The sequence below is a fragment of the Pelecanus crispus genome, chromosome 1 (genome assembly GCF_030463565.1).
Source record: "Pelecanus crispus isolate bPelCri1 chromosome 1, bPelCri1.pri, whole genome shotgun sequence".
Lineage (NCBI taxonomy): Eukaryota > Metazoa > Chordata > Aves > Pelecaniformes > Pelecanidae > Pelecanus > Pelecanus crispus.
This window is the reverse complement of record NC_134643.1, coordinates 83332768-83353601: the sequence shown is the minus strand read 5'-3', so window position 1 is coordinate 83353601 and position 20834 is coordinate 83332768. Positions and strand designations below refer to the sequence as shown.

At 35.6% G+C, this 20834-nt stretch overlaps 1 protein-coding gene across 1 annotated transcript in view; it reads right to left on the bottom strand.

Annotated features, from left to right (window-relative positions):
- CCDC91 (coiled-coil domain containing 91) overlaps nt 1-20834 on the bottom strand; it is a 133314-nt gene that overhangs the window by 29814 nt on the left and 82666 nt on the right. The window contains exon 11 of the mRNA XM_075707682.1: nt 7682-7795. Within this exon, the coding sequence (XP_075563797.1) occupies nt 7682-7795 (114 nt within the window). The remainder of the gene's footprint in view (nt 1-7681; nt 7796-20834) is intronic.

The following is a 20834-nucleotide window of genomic DNA, read 5'->3' as shown; positions in this document are numbered from 1 at the left end:
TTTTATCCCAAAATTTAATAGTTCATGCCATCTGAAGTAAACAGCATCAATTACAGTACATAAAATAAAATATGCAAACATATTTTTGCAGGATCAGGTCTACAAGGATATTTTCCACCGGATAGCCCATTTGGACAACCAGACCAAAAGGTAACAGGTAATTTACTTTTCTTTCATGTTTACTGCAGGGGAATACAGCATGAGTTTTTTCTCTAGCTGCTGTAGAGGAGACCTTTGGCTCATGGTAAGTTTAGTGATACTAGTATATGCAACCAACAGGAAAGAAAAACAAAAAATACACAGAAGCTAATTAAGCATATATATTAATGTCGTGGTTTAGCCCCAGCCAGCAACTAAGCACCACACAGCCACTTGCTTACTCCCCCTGCCCCGATGGGATGGGGGAGAGAATCGGAGGAGTAAGAGTGAGAAACACTCCTGGGTTGAGATAAGAACAGATTAATAATTGAAATGAAGTAAAATAGTAATGATAACAATAACAATATAATAATGATAATAATAATAATAATATACAAAGCAAGTGATGCACAATGCAATTGCTCACCACCCGCTGACCGATATCCAGACAGTTCCCGAGCAGCGATTGCTGCCCCCTGGCCAACCCCCCCCAGTTTCTATACTGAGCATGACGTCATATGGTATGGAATAGCCCTTTGGTCAGTTTGGATCAACTATTCTGGCTGTGCCCCCTCCCAGTTTCTTGTGCACCTGGCAGAGCACGGGAAGCTGAAAAGTCCTTGACTAGCATAAGCAGTACTTAGCAACAACTAAAAAAATCAGTGTGTTATTGACATTATTCTCAAACTAAATCCAAAACACAGCACTGTGCCCGCTACTAGGAAGAAAATTAACTCTATCCCAGCCGAAACCAGGACAATTAATTAATATACTCAATGCTTATCTTTTTCTTTATTCTATATGCATTTATGGTATATAAAGCTTCACAGAAATTAGTAAAGGAATGTATAGGCAGTTGGACTAGATGATCACTGTAGGTCCCTTCTGACTGAAATATTCTGTTCTATTCTATAATTCACATGGAAATATTTACTTCCCAGTGTTTTACTGCTGGCATGCAGTTGGATCCATACACCATTTCACCTGCTAGAAACACAAAATGTTGTGTGGCTACCTAGCTAAAATATATATATATATATAAAAAAAAAAAAATCCCCCGCTTAGTTGTTGGCATTGAAAATCTTAACTGTGTCATTTGAAAACACTGAACAGACCGAAATTCACTGAATTCAATCTTTTCAGACTTTTTGAATTATTTAAAAATTGTTTTTATTAAGTTGCTTTTCTTGCTTTCTAACTGCAAATTATTTAAAAAAAATCATCTCAGCCAGTCATATAAAACGTAACTATCTTTCAGGAATTGTCTTCATAGAACAACAGGCACTACACTCAACTGTGTAAAAAGAAAAATCTGTAGTTCTACATTGTAAATACAAACAACAGACCAAAACATGTCCTTTAGGAATGCCTTCATTACTTCAAAATAAGATTAAGAAGCAGGGGAGATTAATATACTCCAATACTGATTTTATTTTATTCAGATACTACTTTTCTGCTATTTTACAGTTCATTTTCAAGCTTATTTCCTGTTCAGAAATGAACTGTTACTCCTGTAAATCAGATGGCTTGGCTTCTCTCAGACCAATGGATTCTGAAAATTCACTTTTACTACCTTGTAACAATTGCTATCTTCCACTCTACAGCTTCATGGACTGGTGCATCTGGTGCAGGCTGTACCTTGTTTTCTTCACATCTTAGATCAGTGAAAGGAGACAGCGCGTAAGCAAATGACTAGGGCAAAGGTGTTGCCCAAACATTACTTTACACAGGAAGCTAACATACTTCTCTTGTTCTTTCACTCACATATTTGGAATACTTTTGACATACCTCCAAAATTTCAGTCAATCTTGTAACTACATTGCACACGAGAGCAAACAGCAAACATGAAAGTTCTTGCACTTTGGGACAAAGCTACTTTTATATTCACATAATTCAGCGCTAGTAAACTGAAGCGAAGAGTGTTCAGCGAATGGGCGAAAGCCCCACATGAAGTGCATACAAACTGAAGCAGGGATGGGCCTAGCCTGTCTTTATATTCCAAACAGAGCACCATGTACCCATTAATCAAGTCTTTAACCAAAATATTACAAAAGCAACACAGTTCTACAGCTCAGTGGTAGGGCACTGCTATGCCTCTGTCTCATAGTCCAGAGATCATGGTTTGGGAATTGTAATGCTAGGCCATAGTTTACATGCCATTAGACTCTACTTCTTGCCCTGATCTCCAGGTAATAAATACAAATATGAATGCATACACACACATACAAGCCTACACAGAGACATGCAAATGTATGCTACCACATCAGCAGGATGTTTTAGCAAAACAAAACTGTTAACCCTTAAAAAAACCCCAGAGCTGTTCCACCTAGTAACAGGGAACCCCTTCACATACATTTAGTATAAAAACAAACACTAGAATTTTTAAAGAATTAATGTAAAAAGCTGGTAAATGCTTCCCACTCCAATCAGTAACACAGGCAGAGTGAGCCTCAACGGCTGGCCTATGTGACCTGTTGTACCTTAGGGCACATTATGTACTGGGGTCTGCCACCGTACTCGCTGTTTTCAGAGCAGTCAGATGACCAAAGACCACAATGCAGGGCCAGAGGTTATAGGGTTATGAACATCAGGTAACAAAAGACAATACTGAAATTAGTGAATCTTGAGCTTACACCAAAAAGGATAGACCTTGGTACTCATGGACAAGTGCTTCCTTACTCTTTACTCAACTCACTCATACGAAACTGAAAGATTTTGCTTCCCTCTACATCCATGTCTCATGGATACAGGTGGCACACAATACTGCACTGTATCCGTGCACTGGATACAAACCAAGAATAACATTTATTTTTATGACAAAAGTGAAAATAGCGCCTTGCCATTTAATCATACTTCAGTGCCTATCTTCTTTTTACCTGTGCGCTACACTTTACCTCTCTGCCCTCATTTCCCACCCCACTAGCAGCAAGGTAAAGCATTGTTTTTCCTTCCTGATACGTATATGCAAACAAGAACATATCAATATTACAAGGTCAAATACAGCTTCAGGCAATTAATAAAGATAGTTTGCTGGACCTTTGCTGGAGAAAGCAAGCCTGGATAATAGTTGTAGCAAGTGTATTCAAATTTGACTCAGAAGAGTTCTTCAAGGTGTTATGACTGTTTATATAAACCTCTACAAGTTTGATAGCTATGGAAGATGTCTGTGAACAGATATGACCATCTTACTCTATTTCAGTTTTGAAGCATGCTTCCGGATGGTGGTGATTGTGAAACAGTCGTGAAATAATACAGAGTCAAATTCCTGACTGAAATTTCCTTCACATCTTAGATATCCAGATTCTTAAGATGTTACCTGTGGCAACATAAAAACCATTTTTCTAGTATAAAATTCTTCATTTAATATAGAACAGAGAAAATAAAACTAAGATTCCAGTACATAAGTTGAACTGTTGCCAATGCAGTGCTAAATATCTTTACAAACTTGGCATTATATTTGAAGTATGACAAAGGCATAATCACAATGCATTGCCCATCTTTCATTTATTGCATGAAAATATATGTTGCCATCACAGTTTCATTTTTTTTGTTTTAGCTTGCAGTGTCCTTAAATCAATGGTGAAGAATTGCCAACAAATTCTCCACTAGCTTTAGAGACTTTCTTTGTCTTGAATACAGAGCAAGTTACCTTTGTTCTTGTCTTATGTTGGGCATTTTGCATGATGGTATTATTGCATTAGTTTCCATTTCTTCCTCTTAATTTTAATCTTACCAACCTCTCATTTTTAGTATTAAAAAAAAAATGCATTGAATCTTGCTTGTTTGCACATGAGAAAATATGAACAAAGAGACTATAAACCACTTTGTTTCACTGATACTGACTGTGACTCATTTGTGGGTAACAATGTCAAACATATGTGTAAAACTGCTTAGTTTAACTCTTGAGTTATTTATCTGTGTGTTGTGGTTTAGCCCCAGCCAGCAACTAAGCACCACACAGCCACTCGCTCGCTCCCCCTAACCCAATGGGATGGGGGAGAGAATCGGAAGAGTGAGAAAAAATCCTGGGTTAAGAACAGTTTAGTAATTGAAATAAAGTAAAATAGTAATAGTAGTAGTAATAATAATGATGATAATAATAATAATAGTAATAATAATATACAAAGCAAATGATGCACAATGCAATTGCTCACCACCTGCCGACTGATACCCAGACAGTTCTCAAGCAGCAGTCGCTTGCTCCCGGCCAACCCCCCCCAGTTTATATACTGAGCATGATGTCATATGGTATGGAATAGCCCTTTGGTCGGTTTGGATCAACTATTCTGGCTGTGCCCCTTGCCAGTTTCTTGTGCACCTGGCAGAGCATGGGAAGCTGAAAAGTCCTTGACTAGCATAAGCAGTACTCAGCAACAACTAAAACATCAGTGTGTTATTGACATTCTTCTCATACTAAATCCAAAACACAGCACTATGCCAGCTACTAGGTAGAAAATCCATCAAATATGGTGGATCTATAAACACCCCAGGTATGGAAAAATTTTATGCATATGACATTAAATTATTTAGATAAGAATTTTATCAAAGACAGGGTATGTAGCTTCCTCAGCTCTAAAGAATTCCCATTGGAAGACTACTATCAGGAAAGAAAAGGGTTGAAAAGTGCTGTGTAAGGACAAAGGAATATCAATTACTTGCTTTTTGCTAAGTAACTTTCTACTAATTCAAATAATTTCAATGCCTATGTCCCACATACTAAGTGACTGTTAAACTGTACATAGGTTACTGATATGCTGGATTTATGGTTGGTAAGTCTCTGAACACTCAAATTGTCTAGCGTCTTGGCTCTCAAAAGTAACCACTATTTTAGCACTAGCATAGCTAGTATATAACTGAAGTCAGTTTTGGAACTGCAACAGGTGATTTCTATGGTTTACTTTCAATGTATATGTTGACACAAATGATTTCTACAAATAATTATCAGTTCGATCTATTTTTAAAGAGACTCATTCACAACCAATTCTTTCTAACTCAATGTAAGTATTTACTACTATATATAGTACAGTACAATGCTGGCCTACATTTATAATGTACTGCAAAACTTGTGGGATTGCCAGATGCAACTTTTATAAACTGTTGTAGAAATTCTTCTAAGAATCCAAGTAGAAATACAACTGTAAATGCTCATTAGTATTTTAAAATATTTGTAGCAAATACATAACTGACCAAATATGCAATTGATTTTCTTAAACTGATATCACAACTATAATACTTTTACTAAAAGAAAGCTTTAATGCAATAAATGACTAAGCAAGTTACAAGATACTTTGAAAACCGGTATATACTATATTTACCATGAGGGATGAAATGTACTTTGTACTATTACAAAATAAGCTTGATAAGAATCTGTTTATGAGTCTTTTCCTGAAGCACTCAACCACTGCCAACGAAGTATAAATACTGTTGTGCCCATGTCCCGTGGTTTAAAGGATTCTACAAACTTATTTTCAAAATAATGATGAAACATATATGGTGTACACTACCCTTGCAAGTTTGTAACTGGGACTCACCCTGTCACTAAAAGAAAAAAAACCATCACTGAATCCCAGCCAGGGGAGTGAGGCATTTTCCCTGAGTTCTTTCTAAGAATTCCTTCCAAAAGCTGCTACTTTTTAGTACAGTCCATAAAGTATATTTATTACTCTGACAGGTGCATGGGCTTTGACCCAGGTCCATTTACCCTGCCTCTTAGGTAATCATATAAAAGCTATCATGCCAAATGATTTGGAGTTAAAAACATCTTCCACTCTCAACTTAAATACAGACAGACTTTATAAATCTTATGCCAGAACAAGCTAGCTGTCCTTACATACATTTCTTTTTTTTTTTTAAATGAATGGAAATATGTGTCAATTGATCAATAAGGGAAAGAAATTGACTGAAATACTTTGAAATTCAAGAACTCTATGGAATGAACAGAAATGATGCTCCTACTAGATAAACCAAAGAGGATATTGTTTCTTTGAAGATAACATTTTCATTGATTCACTGATTTGTGAAAACTTCACAAGGACAAGACAGACTAACAGTAGTCAGACAATGCAATAATGGCAATAAGCTCCAGCTGTGTGTAGGTGGAAAGAAAACAGAAGAAAGTCTCCATTCCTGATGCAAATGGAAATCTAAGAGATTAAGGACAGATAAGTTGCTATTGAAGTGCCTGCAGGAAATTAATGTCAATTCAAAATGTTGTGATCTAGCTGTCAACAGTGAGGAGGCTGCATTAGATGGACTAGATGATCTGCACTAGTGGTTCTATTGACCAATTTATTGATACAAGTTATTTTAATAGTAGACCTATTTTCACTTTCCCAACAGCTTACCCTTTGTAAATGACCAGCTTCAGATATAAACAAGGTCAAACATCCTTATGGATCGTGTTTTCCCTGGATGTCTGTTTAAATGTCTTTGCCAGTAAGACCCATACTGCTAAATGTAAACTCTACACACAGCATAACGGAAGAGAGCTCATCCAGTACTAATCTGAACTAGAAGTAGAGTTAAACTGCTGAAGTTAAATCCTATTTCCCATAATACTATTCAGCCCATAAAAGCAAGGACTAGAAGAGGCCAAACACATTATTTCTACTTCCTTCTCAGGACAATGTTACCAATTAGATTCAAGCTTAGTGATGTTATTTATTGAGAACACTAAAATAACTGGATTTGATCTTGGGCTGCTACCACTATATGAAAGAGTTTTTTTAAATTACTTTTTTTTGTTTTATTTTTACAAAGAGCCTCAAAGGGGAGAAGTCTGTTGATTTTTTCTCCTTCTACTGAAAGCAAATCAAACTGTCTTTTAAGTTACATTTTACTGTTTATACACAAGCATTAAACTTAAAGCATTAACAGAATACCTGAAACTAAGTTTCAGAACATTACAACATTTCATAACAAGGCCAAGTGCATTGGCTATAAATCATGCTCAATAGAATACCAATATATTTTCAGGCTGTCATATAATATGGGCTGAGAGGAAAAGTTAATGACCTTTGTGTGCATGCAAACTGCACAATAAAGTTCATTTGTAAACATAAAATAGCATCTGTTATTGATACTGAAATGCTTTCAATGAACTGAACTAAGATCACAATTTGAATTTGACAGACTGCATTTATGCCCCATCTTTAAGTTACTGTAATAAGAAATATTGTAAATTTCAACCAATGTATTCATTTCTGCTTTTCTGCTTTTTGGCTTGTGATGAACTTAAAATTCTATAAATATACATAGAATCACAGAATGCTTTGGGTTGGAAGGGACCTTGAGAGATCATCTAGCCCAACCCCGCCTGCAGTGAGCAGGGATTGAACCCTTGACCTTGGCGTTATTAGCACCACACTCTAACCAACTGAGCTAATATATCATAGTAACAAATTGTTTGAAAAAAGGAGTGACAAATCTCAAAACATAACTTCTGATTCTGTTTTCTTGTGCATTTTAAGACAGGTTTCAGGATTAATAAACTTCATTAATTTCTCACTGCATGAAGTGAAACCCATTAGCCACTGTAACTCACCCTTTTCTGCTCTTTAATGTATTCCATCAGTTCTTCTCTTGTCCGTTTCACTGCCTCTTCGATTGCCTTTTCACTTCGTTTTTGCTCCTCCATTAATGCTTCCTTGACAATTTCCTTTTTAAAAGGAAAACATGTAAGTGTAAATATTAAAAGTATTTCACAAATGTAATACAGGTCAACCCTTTCCTTCCTACTAAAATATTATCATGACCACACTCATTTCTCAATGATAGTTATCCTAAATGTATGCAATATCTTTACAAAAATCTATAAATTCAGTACTTTGATCACTAAAGGGCCTAAAGAAGAGCAAAATAATCACATTAAAGATTAATAGATACATAATGTTCCCTGAGAGCAGAAGAAAAGGAAGCAATACAGGTATTACATTCCAACAGAAGCAGGAATGTACTAGTTGCTATTAATAAAATAGAATAGAATAGAATAGAATAGTTCCAGTTGGAATGGACCTACAATGATCACCTAGTCCAACTGCCTGAACACTTCAGGGCTGACCAAAAGTTAAAGCAAATTATTAAGGGCATTGTCTAAATGCCTCTTAAACACTGACAGGGATGGGGCATTGACCACCTCTCTAGGAAGCCTGTTCCAGTGTTTGACCACCCTCTCAGTAAGGAAAGATTTCCTAACGTCCAGTCTAAAACTCCCATGATGCAGATTTGAGCCATTCCCTTATGTCCTGTCACTGGATCCCAGGGAGAAGAAATCAGCACCTCCCTCTCCACTTCCCCTTCTCAGGAAACTGGAGAGAGCAATGAGGTTGCCCCTCAGCCTCCTTTTCTCCATACTGCACAGCTGTTCAAAATTTACATAAGGGCTGTTCTAACATCACAATAACCAGAGTCCTAAGGACAATAAATTTATTTCCAAACCTTGGGAAATGCTGGGGTCATTCTGTACACAGCAGTAAAAAGCAACAATGGACACACCACCTCCCCCCGCACCAAAATCAGCATTACCCTACATCACATCAGTACTACAAATGCATCACAGTAGACAAAGCCAGGAACCACTTCTTAAAACACCTCTATCGCCTCCAGTACAACTTATCTGTTTAAGTTATCAGCTCAGGAAACAACTTGGACCAAAGTCACTGTCCTAAAACTTAAGTCTCAGCATCCCAAAGCCACTCATGAAATAAGTAATAACATTATTTAGCCAAGTGTTTTGTTTCCAAAATTCAGGATAATGAAGTAACAAACACAAGATTCCTGAAAACAAACAATACAAAAATGTAACATTTTCAGAAAACTACAAAACATCCAGTAAAAATAATCACACAAAGTTAAATGATTTGGAGGGGACACCGAGAGTGTCTCACAAATCAGGTAGTGGCCTTTGCAATTCCTATGCTTTTCTGCTAGATATTCAAAAGTGGAAGTAGCAGAAACACTAGTGGTGTGCCTGCAGAATGAAGCAGGGATTTGTGACACACACTTCTATTAACATTATCACCAAGCTTAGTGCATTCACATTTAGCATAAACAGTAAGCTGTAGTCAGAATTTCATAGGATGAAATTTATTTTTCTTTTTAAAGAATAAAAAAATAGAATATTTGTATTCTTTATAGCTATTCAGGAATATTTTTTCTTCAGGAAAAAAAAGATTTGGTTTTTGTTTTTATTTTTTTGGCAAGAAGCTCCACAGTCCTTCAAAAATACATGTGTGAAACTTGGAGAAAAAAACCTGATAGCTGTTGCAATACTCATAGAAATTGCAAATAATGCTGTTACATTATTTTTTTCTATGGACCAAAATTCACCTCCCGTTCCTGCACCACAGCCATGCACCACAGAGATACCTGAACTGAGGATCCAATGATGCATAATAAAATAAATGGGTAATCAAAACAGATGGCCATTGAGGCCATGTTGCAATTGCTCTGAGGGAGGGTTTGGAGGATAGCACATGGAAAAGAAGAATCTCAATTTCCCTCTAAGAGCAGACTTTCACAAGACTCAAAGCACTGCAGCCATGGAAAAAATGGAAATTAGAAAAAAATTGAACTAATGGAAAAAACAATGGTTTGAAAAAGGAACACACCAGGACTTCTAGTGTATTTATTCACATATATGATTTTTTTTTCTAACCAAAACTTTTTGAAAATTAATAGTAAATATACATGGACCATCTTCCTTATTACTGTTTGCTGATTAGACATAACACTGCATTACTAGCAGGTGCTGAAAAGATTTGTTTATAGGTATGCTTGACTGCAGGGTAATATAGACATTTTATGACATATTTACAACTTAGATTTCTCAGAGTGGGGAAGGTTGGTCTATGCTTTGTTTCCCATCCCACCCCCCCCACCCCCAGATCTTTACTGGCCAAGGACGAAAGTTTAATTTTAAGAGAACATAGTAAACAGAGCTTTACTTTAGTAAAGCCTTTGACACCGTTTCCCACAGCATTCTCCTGGAGAAACTGGCTGCTGATGGCTTGGATGGGTGTACTCATCTCTGGATAAAAAACTGGCTGGATGGCTGGGCCCAAAGAGTTGTGGTGAATGGAGTTGAATCCAGTTGGCAATTGTTCTTACTCAAATTTTGAGTGAGAACAGTGTAATTAGAAAATGTATATAAGACTAAAGAAAGCACAGGGTATTAAAGAACTGGGAATAGCTCTTCAACATACTAGCTATTCCCAGTACCTTTTGGAATACGTATTTGCTTTCTGAAATACTGGGATTTTGGAATATGCACTGGTTCAGGATTATTCAAATTTTTCTGAACTGTTGGATTCTGGGAATATATAGCAAAACTAACATTTATGCTGTAGAGTGGGCCATCGAAAAACAATGAGGGACTTGGCTGAATTCTTAAATCTTCCACTTTTTTGAATTTCTATGGAAGCTAAGAGGACCCTCCTTACTATAAAACTCTTTAAAAATGTTATGAATGTGTCAAAGGAAAAAAAAGAAAGTAAAAAGTTAAGGCAACTTCTTCATTTAATAATATAGAAGTAATCAGTAATCTTTTGTCCCTTGTGGTAAAACAAATAAGGATATACAATGTTAGCAAATAACATACAAGCCAGGATGCTATTGAGCTTCTTGGCCATCTGGGCACACTGCCGTTATTAAGTAAATATTAAATTATTATTGCCATTCTTAAATAAATATTAAATTAGAATAATGCCCACTAAGCAACACCGTTTCTACACAGAAAGTAAAACTAAGAAACATTTTGCACCACTTCAGTAAGAAAAAAGATAAAAATCAAGGATAACTTGATTTATTTTTGGGGATTTAATTATTCACAGGCTTTCAGGCTCTGGTCAAAATGACCAAGTCTACATTGTACATACACTGTCAGGCTTAGAAGAAATCAATTACTTTGGTCTAGTACTTAAAGCATTCAATTTAAAGTATTCAGTTAAATCATGACACTTGTTTAAGTGGAAATAATGACTAACATAAGGAGAAATACATAACTTTACAAATGTTTGTGAGATGAAGATATAAGAAATGAAACAGTACAAGAAAACACACAGCTTTCTTCCCAGGCTTATGTCTAAAAAGCCAGACATTACAACCACTAACAACACTATTGAACTGGCTGATTTAGTTTGCACTGTCCCTTACTCACAGCTCACAATGACCAAACAGACATCTGTGTAACAATGACAAACCACTCAAGACTATCAAGAAAGCTTTGCTGTGGTATCAATGAACTGGGAATAAAACTCTTATCCTTTCCATCCAGTTTTCAGAAGGCTTCAAAGAGCAAACATCATACAACACCCAGTCCCCTAGCCAACTCAAGTCACATGGTTTTGCCCTGTCCTTCGAATTACTCAGCAATACTAGTTTTTCCTTGTGAAAAGAATCTTCACTCCTTCTTCTATATGACCTGTCACGAAGTGCTCTCCTCTAAGTTCTCAAAGTCACTGTCTGTCTTCACTCTGTTTCTGTCAGTCATTACAGTAAATTATCAACTGATACGAAGATTACTGAAATTCTGATATTACCTATTACTACTGTTTAACAAAGTCTTAGCTGCATGTACATACTGTCAGCGTACGTGCTTACTTTTCCTTCATCTCTTTCATTGCTCTTTCCTGTTATGCTATATCTACCTTTAGGTTTTATCCTAATTTAGTTTCTGGTTGCAAAGGTAAAAATTGGCCCTTCTTTCATCTTTACTGAAAAAGAGTACAGCATTATTTGAGGCTCTTAGTGTTATTTTAATAGATTCAAGAAAATGGGAAAGCCTAGTTTCCCATGAGAAGCTAAGGAAGAGCACTCCACAAATTGCACTTGAAATGCAACTCTTTTTTTTTCTCCCCCCGCCGCGCCCCCCCCCCCCCCCTTTTTTTTTTTAAACATCTGATCAGAGGCTGAAGTACTATATTATAGTCACTTCTACAGTCACTAAAGAAGTTAGCTTCTTTACAGGACTTATATATATGTCCTTGACAACAGAGAGAAGATTAGAATACCTAATAAAAAATAAAACAAAGTTATTCGATTACTCAATTGACAAATCATATTCATCCATATATTAGGAATCACAATCACATAATCACAATATATATATCTGCAAGAAGACAGAAAGAAAAAACAGTGTACTGTATACACCAGAGAACTCCAGTCAGTATTTAAAAAAAAAAGCCATACAATGGTTTGCAATTTTATAGGAAAATTCTTTTGTTTCCCCACAAGGATCAGGTGGCAGTACTAAATTTTATCTAGGAAATGCAACCACAGGCTGCAATGCTAGTGGTTTTTCAGAAAATAGTAACCCTCAAATTATAATGTCTGTGGTTATAAACTACTACAAACTACTTCTGAAGTCAGACATAGTTAAAGTCTGCATGCAGTGGCCTACTCCTTTTCCAGACTTTGCAAGCATATTAAAAATAAACTGATCTAATGGCAGGGATCTCTTTCCACTCAGTGCTACTAAGTTGTATGCTTCCTCACACACTCAAGATTATACTTTTTTTTTTGTTAATGAAAAATGCTTTTCTGTGTCCTTATGGAATCTCCATGGTCTCCATAAACACCGGACACGCTAATGTTTCTGCAAGAAGGTGGAAAAACAAGAAGAAAGTGAAACTGAAAATATTGGTTGGATATCCTCTTGAGAGAAATACAAGCAAACTCTCCCACTGAAAGTTGAACCTTGTAGTAAAGGCAACAGAAATTGGAGAAGATGTCCTTCAAAGAGCAAGTTCTTCTCCAGCACATTACGTGACACTGTATTATCAATAGCCTATTCGGGTAGGAATCATGATATTGAGAAAAAGCCCCAATGACTTCTTGTATGAATGCACAAGATAATGAACGTGAACAGCAATGTTATGACAGTACAAGCCTGTTGCTGAAAAAAATCTTTTTTTCTTCCAAAGATTAACACTCCCCCACCTAATCAAAATTCTACATAGCCTAACAAAGTTACTCCTGGAGTTGCAATACCAAGTATGCCATTTTGCTGGGTACTTAAGAAACACAGAATAAATGGAGTATTTCAAACTCTGCCTACCCTATAGGTTTCTGTAACCTATGTGTAAGATGAAACAAATAACAAATGGACAAAGAAAGACCAATAAACTGATACTATGATACTGTCCCTTAACTGGCAACATACTCAATGCTTTGTATATCATATATGAGAAGAGTTTTGAGGATGTATTTAAGGAAATGAAATTGATATTATATATTATGTGGAAATCCTCCTAAGTACAAAAGCATCATAGAAGAAGTGAAAGTGATGCCAATATCATGAACGTTTTATAGGTAAAAGTTGATCTCCTAGTAATAAGTACTATAGATATAGTGAATAATGATGAGAAAGAGACAAAAGGGAACTCTGGAATAGAGACAAAAAGCAGTTTATAGCCTATTTAACAAAGAAAGAGTGACGGAAAGCCCAAAGTAAAGTGATCATTATGGCAGTATTCTGAAAGGACAAACTGTAATTGTTAGGACAGGCAAAAAAAAAGCATTAATAAAAATAAAGGAAAAGTGGGAGCTTAGATGAAGATTGTACCTATGCTGTTAGATATGATATCTCATCTCTTGCAGATATGATGCCTAAATGACCAGCAACATGTAAACAATTATATTTACAATTAGATCTGAAACAAAACTGTGATACAGTCCAAATCAACAAGCAACATGGTTGGTGCTGAAAGTACCAGCAAGTATCTGGCAAGTGGGAAAGAAGAAAGGAAAGACTAAGAGACCTATTGAACTTCAAGTGATAGTGATGCATTCATAAAATGATGTCAAAGAGATTTATCAGTTTTTTTAGTGTAGAAAGAAATAGCGCTCAAAGTGGACGTGGAGTAAAAAGTGAGTTAGGCTTCCAAATTCGGTATGAGTCAAGAGACAATTTGCACAGAAAACACAAAGCAACTGTCTAAACCTAGGGAGGCAATAGTTCCTGATCCTGCTAAAGAAGCATAGTATCACGGAGTACCACAGAAAACTACTGCCAAGCAGCTACCCTGTGGTATCTTGCTTCTCTACAACACAGGGGTTCCCAAACTAGCCTATCTCCTGCCTTGCCAAAACTACCAGATTGCCTGTTGCATCACACAGAAACAAGATGCAAATTCTGCAAGTTACAGGAGGCACAGATCATTGGAAAACAGCTCTATCTTAAAAATGGTATAATGATTTCATAACAAAGTTGTTGGGAATATCATACTACCACGTAGCACATTACTTAAAGTGGTAGAGGAAGAAATGGATTTTTGCACCATCGTCATTGGAATAGCAGTTGAATGCATGTTTACACACCAGCAGTTCAGGAGAAAGTATATGTATGAAAGAGATGAACAGACAGGATAGAAAGAGATTACAGGAGATCAAATGACAAAAGTTCTGCAAGGATGACCCTGAAAACTACTGTGTACAACAAATGAAGAAAATAAAGACAGGTAATTGGATTCACAATACGAAATTCATTCACAGATTTCAAAATCAGGAAAGGGGCACGCACTTGTACTCAATATTCTCCATTTTTTTTAAGGTCAGGAAACTGTGGTGCCTATAAACAAAATCCCATAGTTTTGATACCTAAAAAAGATATGCTGGGGCATCTATCTGCACAAGTAGTCTTACTGGACACTAAAAAGATAAGACAAATGTATAAACTCCATATATTTTCTTTTTTCCTCATGCTCTCCTCCAAAATATTCATTATACACCTACCGATTTGACGCATGAGAAAATAAGTTCATTTTACAGATTACAGGGCTAAGAAAGGGCCATTCTACAGCTAATAAATCTGACTGAAAGCTAGACTGGGAAATAACTTTTTAGACAAACTTTTTTTTTATTAGTTCTTCCAACCTCCTCAAATACACAGCAATGAGGAAAAATTATTATTTAGACAAATAATAATTCTCAACAAAAATTTAACTAAGTTAAACAACAGTAGAAAAGAAACAAAAGCCAGTTCTTTAAGTATATGGCCAATGCCTTCATGTTTTCACTTACGTATCTTTTGTTCACTTACATATGACCAGGTATGGAAATCCTTAAGATATTCAATACAAAATTGATTCAGACTTGCCAAAACTATCAATAGAAGCACCGTTTCAAGCAGATGAGCATGAATACCAAAAAAGTTTTAATAATGTAGCAGGTAAGTAGCCATTAATTTTTTTGCGATTAAGCACCGTGTGTTCTAGACATTTTACTTTTACCCTCTAGGCAATGGCATATACTGCTATTCATAAACTCATGGAAAAACATTAAATATACTTTAAAGCCTATACAGTACAGAAGAATCAAAATTCTTTCAACTATTTAGATGTTTGCCAGTAAAATGATATTAATACATTCCAAGATAATAAATTACAAATTTACAAATTTATTGTTTTACAAAGAATGCCACCACATGAACCCTGAGGAGCGTGAACATACTCAATTGTCTTGAATGCTTAGAGATTTACCCAGCAAAGACTATTGGAAAGTTCACATTTTTTTCCCGTAAGCTTTCTAGCTAACTTTTCTTGCAAAAATATTTGTTCTTTGTATATCTCAGTATATCTCAATTGTGGTTTGGCTGAATGAAACACTGCAGCCTCAGTTTTCCTGAAATACTTTCCCATTGGTAAGATCATTTTGCCTTAGTGCTTTTGCTCATATCCAAGAGGAAGCAGAGTTTATGTTAGTTCTTTTAATAAATTAAAGGCCTTTTTCTTTCCTAGTTATTTGCAGTCTTCAGAACACTTGAGTCTCTAATGTGTCTACTGTGTGGATTATGGCAATGATGAACTCAAATTTAAGCCTTCAGGAAATGACAAAGGTGATTCTTTGCTTCGAGTGCTTTAGGAGAGTTATTAATTTCAAGCTATGACATGGACCTAAATTTCCAGGGCTCACCCTGCAGCTGCCAGCTTTCATTTTACTTTTAATGAATTGTCTTTAAAACAAAAATTGTTGTGTATAAATTCTCTTTAGCTTCTTTTGCTACTTCTCTCCCCCTCCCCCCCAGTTTCACCTCATTTATGTAATTGAGTATTTAGCTTTGTGAAATGATAAAATGTAAAATGAAAAACTACCATGCAGAGAACTCTATGCATGATAGCATTATAGGTATGGTAGCTACTGCTATAGCTACCCTGCATTGCCCACTGATTATAGATACAACATATAGATACATAATCTCTAATAATACACTAATTATAGATACAACATATCATCCTTTTTTATGCAAGACTGCATGGATCTCATCATCCTACATCCCCAAAGAATTTTTGGATTTCAGTTTTTTCAAAGAGTTTTTTTCGAAGAGCAGAAAGAAGATGACAATGGAGAGCACTGTCCATTGTGTTTTCACTGAAGTTTATAGCTATACCCCAGGAGCTTCACTGCAATTTTGAATTCTGGGGAAAAAGCTTCTGCTTCAGCCAAATTACCTGTTATAGTTTCTCCTTTTCTAGAGGGCAACTGCTTCTTTATTCAAATAAGTGTTCTAGAAAAAACATTCTAGTTGGAAGAATTTCACCAAGCATTCCTCTCAACACTGACAACTACCAGACATACTAAACTCTCCTTGCAGGGAAGTTGCCACTGTAAAAAATGCCATACAATGTATAAAAAATAGAGAAAAAAAAATACTGGAGACATGCCAGGCTACATGCAGCCTGCTGAATATATGAGTTCCTCATCTATAATGACTTTTCAATGTGTTGTGAAAGGATCAGGAGGTTACTGTGCAAATGAACATTATCTTTAATCAAAAGATGGCTCCTTTCAAGAAGGAGAGCTTATTCTCCCTGATTTAAAATGCAAGCCACCCCAAAACTAAGAAAACTCTTCTGAATTATAAAAAAAGGAAAAAAAAAAGAGGTCTCTCTCTTATAAAAGCACTAACCACCTGGATAACACATGTATAAAACCTGAAGATGCTGCTCATCTCAACCAAAAGTAAAGTCCTCTTGAGACAGTACTCCAGAATAACTTTTACCATTTCATTGGTGATATAATACATCTCATTTTTCCCTTTGGAGTTATAAGGCTTCAAAGAATATTATCTTCAATTTAATTAAAAATCCCATGTCTCTAAGTAAAGACCCCAAGTCACTGGAACAGTCAGTATGTCTTAGTTCCTACTTGCACCCTAAGTTTATCTTCACTCTGCTGTTTCATATTTGGTAACAAAATATTTTATATTAATCATGAGGTATTTATTAAACTGTCCCCAAGTCCCCAGATTTTCCCCTGGCAATGTTCAATTAATAAAATAAATCTTATGTGGAAGTAGCATCTCCTTATCTGCAGACTCAACATCTATCTGACTGAGGACAAACACTTTTTTAGGAAGAAGTTTTGTCAAGCATAAGTATCTAACAAGTAGAAGCAATATGCACGAAGCTTCCAGATTTGCATCCAGTATGACCCTCCTTCCTGGCCATTCTGCAACAACAACAACAAAAAAGGTCTAAAAAAATACTTGTATCATCCCTGCACGGTAAACATTAATCTTTTTTTCTTTTAAACAAATTATTTAGAAGATGAAGGGAAATCTTACCACCCGATTCAGCAGAACTGTGATCTTCAAAGCTTTATTGTTGCTATGCTGAAATTGCCTGACCAAAGAAATGTTAACTAGCATACTTTAAAGTTTTTTCCAATTACTTTCTCATATATAACCAAGTTCTGCATTGTTCTTCTAGTGCATGTGTTCAAAAACTGGTGAAAAAAATAACACCTTTTATTTTATAAAGAAAATTAGTGGATAGTAAACTCCTCCTTTAAAACAAAGAATCAAAACTCCTAAACATATTTTCTGGTCTAGAAGGCAAAGGAGAAGCCAACAAATTCATACCATTACGACACAGAAATTTATTTTCCCTCATCTTCATCATTTAAATGTTTTACAGATACGCAATGGTGCTGCAGTTTTTGAAATATGTCTTTCTCATCTAGTTTATCAACTCTTGCCCCATACATATGACAGTGTGCTTTTCCCTAATGGTTCATCTAGTTTTACTTCTCAGTGTTTTACATTGACATGCATCTTCTCTGTTCTTAATTTACAGCCATTTGACAGAAATTCTTTTTCTTAAGGCCAGGGTTGTAGGTTCTTGGTTATGATTCTCAGTGGCTGCTGACACTGCACCCCAGCTTCTACTACCAAATTCACAATTCTCTTGAGGTCCTGTTTGGCCGTCAGATCTGGGGTCTCCATTTCTTCTGTTTTGTTCTTATTCAACTCTGACACAGACCAAAATATATTTAAACCACACAAATTGTAAAGTGGGTTTCTATCTCAAAGAAAATTATAAAATTTTGGATGTCTTCTAATTTTTCCATTAATTATTCCCAGTGTTACTTATGTGTGACACGACTGGAAGCCATTCTGCCTCACCTCTTTGCAGAAGACTACACTGACCCTTTCTAATCTTTCTCTTTTAATTTTGCAGACTTACAGTATTAGTGAAGGAAAATTCCTTCTCTTTAATACTATGCTTATTTTCTTTGTTTTAGTTCAAATCAGTAAAGCAAATCTCTTCAAATTAACTTACAGCAGAATAAAATTAAATTTTAATCTAGGTTTCTATGACCATTACTAATGTGATGCGGGACTAAAAAAGAAAAAGACAGAGAAGTAAATATAAACATATCTTTTCTTTCTCACACACAGATTATTTCATCTGCTGATAAATTGAAGAAGATAAACTAAGAGAAGAGAGATTTTGTTAAAAACAAGTCAGACTTTTCTTTCCTAGTATTAGGTTCCAAAATCATGAGTTAGTTAGAAAGACAGTTCTCTTTCTTGAAGTAACAGTACTGCTCTTAAAGCTCTTTTTATATGTCTGATACCAAAAGATTAGTTTGCATGTTCACTTACATTCAACTACACTTAGTTGTTTCTTTACTTGGTACTAAACATAATAATAGTATCAGGTGACAATTTTGAAGAAGGAAGCATAAAGAATTATACAGCACAGCATAAAGAATTAAATGAGGCAAGTGTTACACACCCACAATTTTACATCTCATAGTCTAAAATGTTAGACTGTATGTTTTACTTTTGACCATTACAGAGTTGACTTGACAAATTATGTTGTCTAAACAATAATTCCAAGAAAGTCAATAGTGCAGTCATATCTCTTGAAAGAGAAATCTTATATTAAAAAAATATAAATAAGAAACAATTCTGAGTGGAAGGCTCTACCCAGAAAAATTAATGTCTGCACACAAACTGCCTGTAGTCCCAAGTGTTCTTCATTGCTAAACCAAAGCCACATCCAACACTGTATAGAAGCTATCAGTCGGCACATTAGTTCTGCAGGACTTCTTTTGTTGTCAGAGAATTTTAGTAGTTGTCATATGTTTATAATAGCAATGGCCTAAAGGAGGCAGGCAAATTCTTGGCAGAGGTAACAAGTGAAAATTCCTGCAAAAAACAAATTTCTACCTAAAAGTCCATCCTCCCCAAAGAGTTTGTATTCGTTAATCAGAGAACAGAGTGTAACTTTAAGTATGCTGTACATTTATGAGAGAGAATTTTGGAAAACACAAGAAAAATCTGCATTTTCCTTAACTAAAAATAGATTAGGTATTTGAAAAATGAACTTAACTCAAAGAAGAAATCATCATATATTATAACTGAATAAGATAAATTATTCCTGTTACTATCAAAGTTGTCAGAGCTATTCAGTATTAAAAAAGATGGAATTAACTAATGACTACACACATGACTACATCAAGAGCAAGATATTTAGAGGAAAATTAATCACAACACTCTACAGTACCTCAGTGCTACTCACTGTCACAAGTACACCACTAGATACTCCAACAGTATCAACTGCTTGATCAACTAGCAGCTCGAGGTGAAAAACTATCCTTTTGAAAGGCCTGAATTTCTTCCTCAGAAAAGCACTGACATCTCAGTTAGTCTCTTAAATATAAAGACTGTCTGAAATAATAGACAATACTTCTAATATCATCCTGTCCTGTGACAAGTTCAAAGGCAATATTAACAACAAGAAGAAACTCTGGCAGAACACTCCACTGGGAAGGCAAACCTACCCTGAGTTACTATGTCAACTTAATCCGCCACTCTCCCACCCCTGGGACATTTTACATGCTCCCCAAAGCCATAAATACAGAACCCTGGCTGACCTCATGCATCCTTCACCAAAATCTTCAGGATTCATCAAAAGTCTCCTCAAACTTCATTACCATAGTCATCCTCCTATCAATCTCTTCATGTTCCACAAGCTATAAAGTTGCTGTCTTTTTCTTTATTGTAGTAAAGAACTACTTTATTGCTCTCCCTTCTATCAACAGATCCTCTACACCACTAGTACCAATTCTTATTCTGGACAGTCTAAATTATTTATATCTAACTAAACCCCAAGCAACTGTTCTTAGCTTGAATTTAGCTTTGAAGCCAGCTGTTTATCTTTTTGATGTAAACAAGAGTTTGAGTGCCTGAAGGGTTATCAGTATAATAAAATTACAGTCTTGAAAACTGACACCTTACCACTTGGTAACTTTACATTCAAAAGAAGTAAACAAGCTATATACAAAGTAAAATCATTCTATTCACACTAGAAATGTAAGCAACACAGAGCATAATAATGGTTTAGCATCAAAAACAACTTTCTGTGTAGTTGATTCAGTATGAGGTTAATAATTCTGTTTAACACTGGAAA